Below are 12,691 nucleotides of genomic sequence, written 5' to 3'. Positions count from 1 at the left end.
GTGTCTGCAGTTCACTCTTATGTATTCCAGGCTTGGAAGCGATGGTGTACCCAAATTCTCTCTGCCCTCAGGTAAGACCAATAACATTCTTGTCCCCACTATTATTTTCAGTGGCAGTGTACTGGGGATCTCATGTCGTGGAGAGCTAATGGGTGTGCAGGCTTTTGTTCCAGTCCAGCAGTAACACGTCTGATTAATATAATAATAATAATAATAATATATGCCGTTTAGCAGACACCTTTAGCCAAAGTGACTTACAGTCATGCGTGCATAATTTATTTTACATATGGATGGTCCCGGGATTCTACTAATCATGGTCCAGTAGTTTTCCGGGGTCAAGAGTTGAAATTGGAGACCCAAAGTGTCCAGTCACTTGATTGCCATGTTATTTACCACCAGTTACCTGCACTCCTGTGAACCGCCCATTATCCATGGCAACCTGACCTGTGACACCATCTTTATCCAACACAATGGCCTCATCAAGATTGGCTCAGGTCTGACACAGTAAAGACTTTCTACCTAACCTAACCCTAACATATACCTAACCCTAACCTTAACCTAACCCTAACATATACCTAACCCTGTCGTAGCATGGCCTTTAGGAACAACTCAGTTGTGACTTGACAGCTTTATCTGAATAAATGGTAGTAATAACCGTGAGCATTGCATACTAGCAAACTCCTATACATTGTGTGTAATACAATTACCCGAAGGTATATTGTCATTGTTGTTGTCGTTCTATGCCACTGAAGTTAATACTGGATACTCTGCTCTTTTCTATCCACAGTATGGCACCGGCTGTTTGTGAATGGTAAGAACCATATAACGTGCTGCATATCTTATTCTCAGTGAGTATCACAATATTCTGTGTGGTCTGGTGTCTGGGTTAAAAAAATTGTATCGGTCTATCTTGCCCTCCTAGTGTTTCCGGAGGCCAGTGTTCATGGTAAAGTCCGCCCCAACCGAGACGAACAGAGGAACCTGCACTTCTTCTCTCCTGAATATGGCTGTGAGTGTTTTACTGAGCCTTCCTCTATTTCTATATCTATTATGTCTGGGCCCGTATTCATAAAGCATCTCAGAGTAGGGGTGCTGTTCTAGGATCAGGTCCTTTTTATTCATGTAATCTTATTCATTATGATCTAAGAGGCTAAACTGATCCTAGACGCTTGAATGAGTATGGGCCTTTCTTGCGTTTATGTGTTGCCAGTTTCACTATAGATGCGGGAAAAGAGGTCATTGGAACTCCAAAACAATAGAAATGCCATGGAAACGCGTTGGGGAAAGATCCCAAATCTCCTCATTGCCCCCCAGCAAAATAAGCCTACATTTAAGCTATTGTATATAGTTAAGCCTACATTTAGGCTACTTCACACTATGTTGAGGTGAAAATCTGTGTATAATGCCTGTATGGATGTCAACCCCAATACATGTTCATGTCATCGTCATCAATCAACTGCATTACAGGTAAATAAAGACATTGACTACCACCACCGATTTCTGCATGCTAGCAATGCTAACAGCTAATACGAATGGGAGTTAGCATTTAGCAAACAACTTCTAAATGTTATGCAGTGAAAACAGCCCAATATATCCAAATTGGACTTTAGTAACCCCATTGTGGACCTGTTACAATACATCAATCATGACGGATTTGACGAATATCCACTTCCTTCGATCAGATTTGTTGAATGTGCGCTAATAGCTAATACAGCGTCCTTCTATCCCCCATGGTCTGCGTTCCATTGACCTCTTTACCGCATCTATGGAATTTCTCAACATGCTCTGACTTGACAGTCACTATCTTACATATTGATTCCAACTGTTCTCTTATGTCTAGTGGCTGAGGATGACTATGCTATTGACATCTTCTCCTTCGGGATCTGTGCTCTGGAGGTGAGAATCCAGCTGCCATGGTTTATAAATGTATTATGAACCTTATGTGTTGCATTTAGGGCTGCTGCGGTGACCGTATTACCGCCACACATGCAGTCATGAGTCATGACCACAGTAAAATCCCACGTGGCCATTGAGTTACGGTAATCTCCTTTTTTGCACTCTGGACTAGGGCTGTTGCGGTCATGAAATAACTTAGAATTCCGTGGATTTATGTTATATTAGGAAGAATACAATTGAACAAAGCTGAATAAAATTGAATGGATATTTTCTCCAAACGATTTGAGGGAGTGCGCACATGCGGCTGGCTATTCTGTGTTGAGCAGTTCAAAAATAAATGTAACTTTAGTTGTTTTACAAACGTTGGGCTATATGTTTTGAGTTTTAATACATTGTAAGGCTGCATGATGCGACTCCAAGTTGCTTGAAAGGCATGAGTACTGCTTTCTTTTTTTGTGCAGGCTGTATCAGCCTCTCATTCACAATTTGACAAGCACTTGATAATGCCTCGAATTTCACGGTGGCATCCCCTTTGTGTGGCCATAATGCACACTAAAAAAATCCATGCCCGAAGCACCTCTCACTCACATAACTCCATAACGTGATTGGGTCTTTCTCACAGGCTACAAGTGAACACCGACATATCGGGGATGCAACTGCGTGCGTCCTTATCCAATTCCGAGGTGCATATTGAAGATATTGGAAGAAATGTCCACATTCACTTTTCATCTGCCAAAAAGATGAGTAGGTCTAACAAACAGCAAAAGCATGTCAATCTACCATCCTCCATAGTACAAATGTTGACCTATTCTGTGTGAGAAATAAATATTCCAAACATAGTCTGGGACAGTTGTAGGATGCAATAGATCCCAAATTAATACAACCACTAGCATCCCCCCCAAAAAACGTTTTTAAGCAATGTGGCTGACACAACAGATCAAAACGTTTAGCTTTAAATGTTGACAAACTATTAGGCTATTTCTTCACATTATAAGCGCAGCAATGCACACATGGCAGTAGGCTATAAACGAGAATGTTCCATTAGCGGAAAAACACCATTATCAAAAGTTACCGCAAATGTAATTATGCATGTAATGCTTTTATTAAAAAGGTGAATTTTTATAGTGAAAATGATCTTCCCCAAACTTGAAACTCACACGCTCCTTATGTATGCCAGTTAGGCTGTAAACCCCTTGTAAAGCGGATTATTGTGCTTCATTTTAAGAAGTTATTTGGCCAATTTAGTTGTGATACAAACCTTATCAAAATATAGGCTACATTGGCTAGGCTACATGAGGTGTGCGACTGTGGTTTGAAAAAGTCGCAAAAAAATGCATTGTTTCTTGCCTTATGCTGGACCCCATTCACAAGTGATAATATATAATTCACAAGTGATAGGCTAATATTATCACCCATCAGACTATTCTGATTTAATCTTGTCTTTACATATACTAAATAATATATGTGTGAAATTTGTTTTGATTTAGAATGGACCATTATCATGCACCTGTATCAAAACAGGGGCAGCGAGAAATAATACATGTCATCTATGCACTTAAATAGCGAATGGAGGACGCTTTTCCTATGGTTCATTTTCATCCCAGCCAGGTAAGGCTATACTCCTGTTGTAAAGATAAGCAATGTGCTTAATATTAGGAAGTTGAGAAATAAATATGGTAGGCCTAGCCTATAGAAAGCTAATGGGATCCTCCTCTTTTTAATAGAGACCATCAAACTTTCTTGTGCAATTGCATAGCCTATAGAAATGTAGCGCAACATGAGCTCATGGGCTCTCATGAAGTGTTTGATTAGATTTTCGATTACATTTGCATTGATGTCAGAGTGATTAGAGGGACATTAGAGTGCTCAGTACCAGGCAGTTAGCAAGTTTGGTAGGCTACTAATGGCTATCAGCAGCATCAGAGCTTGGAGAAGCCTAACTACTGTGACTAAACAGTCACGGTAGAATTTGACTGCCTTCATGACTAGTGACCCCCAGTGTGGCGGTAATACGGTCACCGCAACAGCCCTACTCGTACATGCGTTGGCAGTACCCAACTCGTTAACTACCCTAATGGCCTGGTATTCAGGGGTCTATTGTCTCTCAAACCACTCTGACATCAATAGAAATCCAATCGAAAAGCATATCAAACACTTATCATCAAAACAATAAAATGCTTTTAAAACTCACCTCGCTGTGATTGATCAATTTGAAGAAAGAAGTTCAACAACAGCTTGAAATGTTGTTTTAAAGCCTAACATAACTAAATGGGCAGCGCTTTCTAAGGTGATAATTAATTCAAAACCCCCATACACATATTAGAGCTTACGCATAGGCCTTTGAGCCCAAGCCCGGAAACCGGATAAAAAAACATAAAAAACATAGCCTGCCGCACACTACGCATGGGAGAAAAACGTTTTAAAAAACTGATTTAAGATGTCTTTGGTACATCATTGGTCTAGTATATGCTCCAAAATTTAAACAAATTATAGTAATCACCTTTGAGTGTGGACTGTATTATTATGCATACTGGATGGACTAGTTACCTTATGCTACGTTCCAAACGTTCTGTTCATGAGTCTGGGAGAGAACGTATAGGCCTCGGCGATGCTGTTGGTTCATCAATTGTGCAGGGCGGCTAAGCCTAAAATTATAGTGAATTTGTATTTAATTTGAATAGCCTACACTGCAAAAATAGAACGACTTGAAACACCATGATTGTGTAATGAAACCATGAAAATGGGTGCATCTAACCTGAGAACTTGTGTTTGGAGGGTGTTTGAATATAAACCCAATAAAAATGTTACGATACACAGAAAGGGTTTTAAAACAGAAGTACTCTGAAACACCCAAATTGGTTCTTCAATCTGAATATTGGTGTTTTTAAGTGTTGTGAAAGCAAAACACCTTTTGCGGTTTTCAGTACATTTAAATGGCAACATCAAAACACACAAAATATTATTTTGCAGACTGTGTCTCTCATACAATCAAATTGTTAAGAAATGCAATTGGTTTATAGCCTAAATATTGATTGTTGATAAGGGCCTATGGAGAATGTTTTCTTGTGAAATTACACCTTCATTTTGTCATAGCTTTATTTATACAAATTAGAAACAGGAGGAGACAGAGAATGAGTGAAAGTGGGACAGGCGGAAGCAGGAATTGAACCCCCGACTTCTGTGGCAGTAAAATGGTATATTTAATTGTAATTTGATCTGAGTTTTACACACTCAACCACACAGCAAAAAAACATTTCTGGGGTGAATTGAAATTGATAAAAGAAACAACCAACATGTACTTAATAAAAATGAATGCAAGTTGTTTCAATAATTTGTTAATTTCATTTTACCAAAACATTTAAGAATAAATCCAATTTAATATGTTTCTCAAAATGTAAGGATCTTTCGTAAGAATAACCAAAGAGAGAGAGACAATTGAGTGACTTAATTCATTGGAAGTATTTGGTTTTAAGCTCCTTACACTTCCCATCTTGCTCTGATTTTGGAGGATTGTGGGTAATTATTTATTTTTAGACTATAATTATTTTACACAATGTTGTATGCATTTTTGAAGAAAGAAAAGTATACTTCTATATTAGTATTAAGAAGCTTGTTGTGCTACGAGGTGCAATGGATCATGATGAACGGATATCTAAACCATCAGGGAAAATGACGTTCATTGATGAGATGACCCATTCCCACATTTCCAACTTTTAATACAGAGGCAAATGCAGTATCCTGCAATACTCGCTGTTGTTATGTTCTAAATGAACATAGTAAAACACACTGATGATTAGTAAAGCTTAAACCAAGTTTATTCGCCCATTGGGTCGATACAGCCGCATCAGACAAAATAATTTCACACCAGCACTGATATTTAACCCTTTCTCCTATGCCGATTCTTCGCCTACATATCTGAACAGCCAATGCATCTCTGTTGCTAGACAGAACCGTAGTGATACCTGTTCTTCCTTACTTCATCTGACCTGATAACGAGTCCGCGGGAGCTGTTGACTTCTTCCAGTTCAACTTTCTCCTGATAGCACAAGACTTGAAAAGCAACGAGAAACACAAAACATAACAGTGTTAACAAGGTGGTAAGCTATGCATAATTATATATGCAAAGACACCCAGAGTCGGATAACATGACACTTCCCACTCTCTCTTTGCCTGACTCTATGCCTCCAGGATACTTTTCTGCTAGATTCCACAAAAAGGAAGGCCAAAGAGAACCTCCTCAAGCTTTCACCCAGGCTTTCACCCAGTCTTCACCTTTCTCGCCACAGGCTCCGAGAGGTGTTCCCAAGCCATGTCATTTTCACTTTGTTCCCCATCTTCTTCCTCCATTGCCACCTGATAGGCATGTCACCTGATAGGCAAGTGCGCAGCCCTAATCAACGCAACATCCTCTTGAGGTAACTCAGCACTGTATGCTTTCACATCAATGCCTTCAGAATGTTGTCCGGTGTACAATTACCCCAACATCTAGCCTTTTATATGATGCATTAACCAATAAAGCAACTAACCCAACCCAACTATGGCGGTTAAAGTAGCTCCCAGACCCAACCCATCTGTATGTATACAGTGGAATCTAGTCTTTCTCTCTCTTTAGCTCCACTTCCTCTGTCATGGCATCTTCAAGCTCACCCATTATGCAGCTGGACCTCACTTCACGTGAGAGGTGTGAATCCACCAGCGAGAGACAAGACTATCTTTACCGCTGAAGGTGCTGTAAGGAGTACTGTGTGTGGACCAGACCAACTCTGTCCCAACACCCCCGCCTGGTGTATAATCATGTACACTCAATCTCCAGAATTCAGCCCGTGCCCTCGGTTATTTCCTGCTCTTCATGAGCCGCAGGCCTCATGTGTACCTCGCTTCCTGCTCCTGCTACTGTAACGTCTGCTTCCAGTTCACACTCTCAAACACGTAGATCCCCAGAACGCAGCTCGCTCTCCAGATCCCAATTACCTGAATTCGGATCACCTGTTCACACACCTGTATGTCATTTACACACTCTATTTAGTTCAGTTCTTTGCACCCCATCAGTGTGAGGTATTGTTTGTTTTGATACACATTTCTATTCGGAGCGCTGTTTTTTCCCATATTAGTCCTCCTGTGTATCATAGCTTTGGCCACCCTCACTAACTACGCCTTTTTGCCTATTCCCTGCCTGTACTTTTGCCTATCGGATTTCCTGTCATCAACCTCTTGCCTTGCCTTTCCCGGACCACGTTACTAGCCTTTTCCCTGCCTGTACTGTTGCCTTTTTGGACCACCTGTGTATGACCTTCTGCCTGCCCCTGGACCCAGGTACTTGCCCCCTCCTGTGGTCCTATACAAATAAACACCTGATGTGCCCTGCGCTTGAAACCAGCTCTCTGTCTCCCAATCGTATTCATTACAGCTACAGATACATTTGCAAATATATCATTCCATCAAACCCATAACACAATGGTCACTACTCCTAATGCAATTAGAAGGTAGTCGTTTTGGAATTGTTAGGTTAGATTACTCGTTGGTTATTACTGCATTGTCGGGACTAGAAGCACAAGCATTCCGCTACACTCACATTAACATCTGCTAACCATGTGTATGTGACAAATAAATTTGATTTGATTTGAATTCTAAAGTTATAAACATTCTAAAACATTCTCAACTCAATTAGTCAATATACATCAGTCCCTCCTCTGGAACAATGATCACTCTCATGTTCCACGAAACCTAAAAACATATAGACTTAAACAGGGAAAAGAGAAAATACGTGTTTAGTAATTTCACACCACCCTTGATGAAACTAGGACTGGGGACAGAACCGTCCATCCGTTACGTTCCATGCCCATGTGATGCTGGTCTCCATGCCTGTCTCCTTCATTTTCATCCTTGGGTGTTAACGCAAGACACAGACTATGAGCCTTGTATGCAATGAATTGTACCGTATCATCCAGCAATCTATACGTATTGATGCGATTTAACATAAAAATTCTGATGACATGGTAAAAATTAAAAAACGTAACGATTGACCGAAGCTAACCTCCAGTGAGTTCTCTAATAACCTCCCTGTGGGAGGACACTTAAAGATAAGGTTTCTAGAGCCTCTCTAGGCCCAATAAATTTGATCAGTGCACCCACCCCTCACAGTTTGAGAGCAACTCTCTCTCGCTGTATCCAAATCATAACTAAAATATTTTCTAAATTATCCAACCCAAATTTAGAATGACAGTCCTTAGTGCTTTACTTTGAGTCTATCACTCAAATTCAAGCTTCTCAACCTAGCACACATCATCACGGTTAGAATGTACATTTATAAACGGGACCTTTTATTGCCGGTAATAACTCTTCTCACTCTTCTTCGCGAGTGGCATGGTAATGAAATTGTTCGCAGTGTGTAGAACTTCCTCAATCAAATCAAATCAAATTGTATTTGTCACATGTGCCGAATACAACAGTTGTAGACCTTACAGTAAAATTCTTACTTACAAGCCCCTAACCAAAAATGCAGTTTCAAAAATACGAATAAGAATAAGAAATAAAAGTAACAAGTAAAATAACAATAGCGAGACTATATACAGGGGGTACCGGTACAGGGCCAATGGGCGGGGGCACCGGCCAGTCGAGGAGATTGAGGTAATATGTACATGTAAGTAGAGTTATTAAAGTGGCTATGCATAGATAGTAACAGAGAGTAGCAGTGTCGTAAAAGGGGGGGAGGAAGCAAATAGTACGGGTAGCCATTTAATTAGATGTTCAGTAGTCTTATGGCTTGGGAGTAGAAGCTGTTTAGAAGCCTCTTGTACCTAGACTTGGCCCTCAGGTACCGCTTGCCGTGCGGTAGCAGAGAGAACAGTCTATGACTAGGGTGGCTGGGGTTGCTGACAATTTTTAGGGCCTTCCTCTGACACCACCTGGTATAGAAGTCCTGGATGGCAGGAAGCTTGGCCCCAGTGATGTACTGGGCCGAACGCACTACCCTCTGTAGTGCCTTGCAGTCAGAGGCCAAGCAGTTGCCATACCAGGCAGTGATGCAACCATGCTCTCGATGGTGCAGCTGTAGAACATTTTGAGGATCTGAGGACCCATGCCAAATCTTTTCAATACCACCCCCCTTTTCCCGGCACTTCCTTATAGTGTTACGATTCATCTTCCCAACGGCACATATGAAACTCTTGCCTGTTACATTTGATAGCCCTTGATAATGTCCCGATTTCAATATAAAGTCATCTGTTTTCCCACGTACACGAGTCTCTCACCTGAGCCGCTACCACCATTCTGTCTGGTCCATTTCTCCCACCAGTACACCAGGAGCATGAGAGAAGTTTGAATGTTATCTCTCTCTATATGCGCGGTCTCAGGACTCATGGCGCATTCCTGCCGCCCGTACCCAGGTTGATGGCTCGGACTCAGATAGGAGTGTTACAAGTCACTGTTGCATAGAACGCCTTGGTCGCTTTTTCTTCAGCCGGTTAGGCAGGGTTTTGAGGTTCAAACACACTGTTTGTGGTCAAATTATTCCTACCATGTATTAAGACACCCTCTGACGTCACCTTCCATGATAACCTAAATAGAGGACAGATCAGACGATATAAAATGTAAATCTATTTCATAAGAAAATGACACAAAATGTCTCATGGGATTAAACCCCCCCAAGGTTTTCTGAGTTGCAAGGAGTGTTTGGCCAGATAATTTTTATTTGTTACCTCTTTAGAATCCATCTCCCTGGCATTTCGCCGAGATTCTTCAAGCCAAAATACTTTTTCCTGTGGCAATAGTTGGGCGGGCGGGTGCGGGCAGCGAACAGGTGAAAAGCATGCATTTAGTTTTACTAGCGTTTAAGAGCAGTTGGAGGCCACGGAAGGAGTGTTGTATTGCATTGAAGCTCGTTTGGAGGTTAGTTAACACAGTGTCAAAGAAGGGCCAGATGTATACAGAATGGTGTCGTCTGCGTAGAGGTGGATCAAGGAATCGCCCGCAGCAAGAGCGACATCGTTGATATATATATATAGAGAAAAGAGTCGGCCTGAGAATTGAACCCTGTGGTACCCCCCATATAGACTGCCAGAGGTCCGGACAACAGGCCCTCCGATTTGACACACTGAACTCAGTCTGCGAAGTAGTTGGTGAACCAGGCGAAGCAGTCATTTGAGAAACCAAAGCTATTGAGTCTGACGATAAGAATACGGGGATTGACAGAGTCGAAAGCCTTGGCCAGGTCGATGAATACAGCTGCACAGTACTGTCTTTTATCAATGGCGGTTATATCGTTTAGTACCTTGAGAGTGGCTGAGGTGCACCCATGACCAGCTCGGAAACCGGATTGCACAGCAGCGAAGGTACGGTGGGATTTCGAAATGGTCAGTGATCTGTTTGTTAACTTGGCTTTCAAAGACTTAGAAAGGCAGGGCAGGATAGATATAGGTCTGTAACAGTTTGGGTCTAGAGTGTCACCCCCTTTGAAGAGGGGGATGACCGCGGCAGCTTTCCAATCTTTAGGGATCTCGGACGATACGAAAGAGAGGTTGAACAGACTGGTAATAGGGGTTGCAACAATGGCGGCAGATAATTTTAGAAAGAGAGGGTTCAGATGATCTAGCTCAGCTGATTTGTATGGGTCCAGGTTTTGAAGCTCTTTCAGAACATCTGCTAGGGGAGGCTTGGGCAAGTAGCTGCGGGGGGGTGCGGAGCTGATGGCCGGGGTAGCCAGGAGGAAAGCATGGCCAGCCGTAAAGAAATGTCTATTTAAATTTTAGATTATCATGGCTTTATCAGTGGTGACCGTGTTACCTAGCCTCAGTGCAGTGGGCAGCTGGGAGGAGGTGCTCTTGTTCTCCATGGACTTTAGTGTCCTAAAACTTTTTGGAGTTAGAGCTACAGGATGCAAATTTATTTTTGAAAAAGCTAGCCATTGCTTTCCTGACTGACTGTGTATATTGGTTCCTGACTTCCCTGAACAGTTGCATATCGCGGGGACTATTCGATGCTATTGTAGTCCGCCACAGGATGTTTTTGTGCTGGTCAAGGGCAGTCAGGTCTCGAGTAAACCAAGGCCTATATCTGTTCTTAGTTTTACATTTTTTGAAAGGGGCATGCTTATTTAAGATAGTGAGGAAATTACTTTTAAAGAACGACCATGCATCCTCTACTGACAGGATGAGGTCAATATCCTTCCAGGATACCCGGGCCAGGTCGATTAGAAAGGCCTGCTCGCAGAAGTGTTTTAGGTAGCGTTTGACAGTGATGAGGGGTGGTCTTTTGACCGCGGACTCATAGCGGATGCAGGCAATGAGGCAGTGATCACTGAGATCCTGATTGAAAACAGCAGAGGTGTATTTGGAAGGCAAGTAGGTCAGGATAATATCTATGAGGGTGCCCATGTTTATGGATTTAGGGTTGTACCTGGTGGTTTCCTTGATAATTTGTGTGAGATTGAGGGCATCTAGCTTGGATTGTAGGACTGCTAGGGTGTTAAGCATATCCCAGTTTAGGTCACCTAACAGAACGAACTCTGAAGATAGATGGGGGGCAATCTATTCACATATGGTGTCCAGGGCACAGCTGGGAGCTGAAGGGGGTATGTAACAGGCGGGAACAGTGAGAGACTTATTTCTGGAGAGATTCGTTTTTAAAATTAGAAACTCGAACTGTTTGGGCATAGACCTGGAAAGTATGACATTACTTTGCAAGCTATCTTTGCAGTAGATAGAACTGCCAAAGGGGAGGAGTTGCAATCTTGACAGAAAATGTTGTAGTTGGGTATGGAAATTTCAGATTTTTTGGTGGCCTTCCTAAGCCAGGATTCAGACACGACAAGGACATCGGGGTTGGCGGAATGTGCTAAGGCAGTGAGTAAAACAAACTTAGGGAGGAGGCTTCTGATGTTAACATGAAGCTGGATCCAGGGACAGGCAGAAGGGGTCCAAAAAGGCAATAGTATAGGCAGGGAAAAGGCTACTAACGTCGTCCGGGAGATCAGGCAATGGGTTGATAACAGGAAATCGGATAGGCTAAAGTACAGGCAGGGAATAGGCAAAAGGCGTCGTTAGTGAGGCAAGAAAAAACAATCATACACAGGAGGAGTAAATTATGGCGAAAAACAGAGCTTCGAAAAGAAGTGTGTCACAAAACAAACAATACCTCACAATGTTGGGGTGCAGAGAACTGAACTAAATAGTGTGTGATAATGACATATAGATGTGTGAACAGGTGATCAGAGTTCAGGTGATTGGGATCTGGAGAGTGAGCTGCGTTCAGGGGATCTATGTGTTTGAGTGTGTGAGTTGGAAGCAGACATTACAACTAGACAGGACTTGAAACACCATAATAGTGTTTTCAATTTTTTGGGGTAGTGCTCCCAGCCCCTGGCACACAACACTTGATTAAGTGGTGTTACAACACACCATGTAATGTTTCAAAACATCTCAGGATGATGTGTTTCAATACTCCAGGAAAGTTAAGGTTTCATCTCCTTGAAGTTGGTGGCAGTTCAGTTGCCACTAGTTTTGGTGTTACAAAACACTTCATTTAAAAAGTATAGTAGAGCCTAATAGGGCATTTTTTATATTGTCATAATTAATAGGCTGAGAAAATACCTTTAGCTACAGAATAACTCACCACCATGCGTTTCAATCTCCCCTCTCTCCTTCATTCCTTTCTCCAGCGTGCAGAGAGAGGGGAGGTCAACAGTTTAATTAAATATGTTTTGTTGCTGAAACATGTTGCTATCAATGTTCCCGAACGGATTTCACTTGGTTTTCCAAATGAAGCACTGGCTAGCTGCAGGAACAGGGTTGGAGAGACC

General features: G+C 42.1%; 1 protein-coding gene across 2 annotated transcripts in view; it reads left to right on the top strand.

Moving 5' to 3' along the window:
• The window catches only part of LOC110489903 (nuclear receptor-binding protein 2), a 60,184-nt gene that overhangs the window by 37,867 nt on the left and 9,626 nt on the right, over nucleotides 1–12,691 (top strand). For both annotated transcript variants that reach the window (XM_036944177.1, XM_021562880.2), the window contains 5 exons: nucleotides 31–71; nucleotides 400–494; nucleotides 788–811; nucleotides 923–1,009; nucleotides 1,841–1,896. In XM_036944177.1, the coding sequence (XP_036800072.1) occupies nucleotides 31–71; nucleotides 400–494; nucleotides 788–811; nucleotides 923–1,009; nucleotides 1,841–1,896 (303 nt within the window). The remainder of the gene's footprint in view (nucleotides 1–30; nucleotides 72–399; nucleotides 495–787; nucleotides 812–922; nucleotides 1,010–1,840; nucleotides 1,897–12,691) is intronic.

The sequence above is a fragment of the Oncorhynchus mykiss genome, chromosome 15, assembly GCF_013265735.2.
Source record: "Oncorhynchus mykiss isolate Arlee chromosome 15, USDA_OmykA_1.1, whole genome shotgun sequence".
Taxonomy (NCBI): Eukaryota; Metazoa; Chordata; class Actinopteri; order Salmoniformes; family Salmonidae; genus Oncorhynchus; species Oncorhynchus mykiss.
The sequence above is the reverse complement of the archived record's forward strand: the minus strand, read 5'-3'. Positions and strand labels throughout refer to the sequence as shown.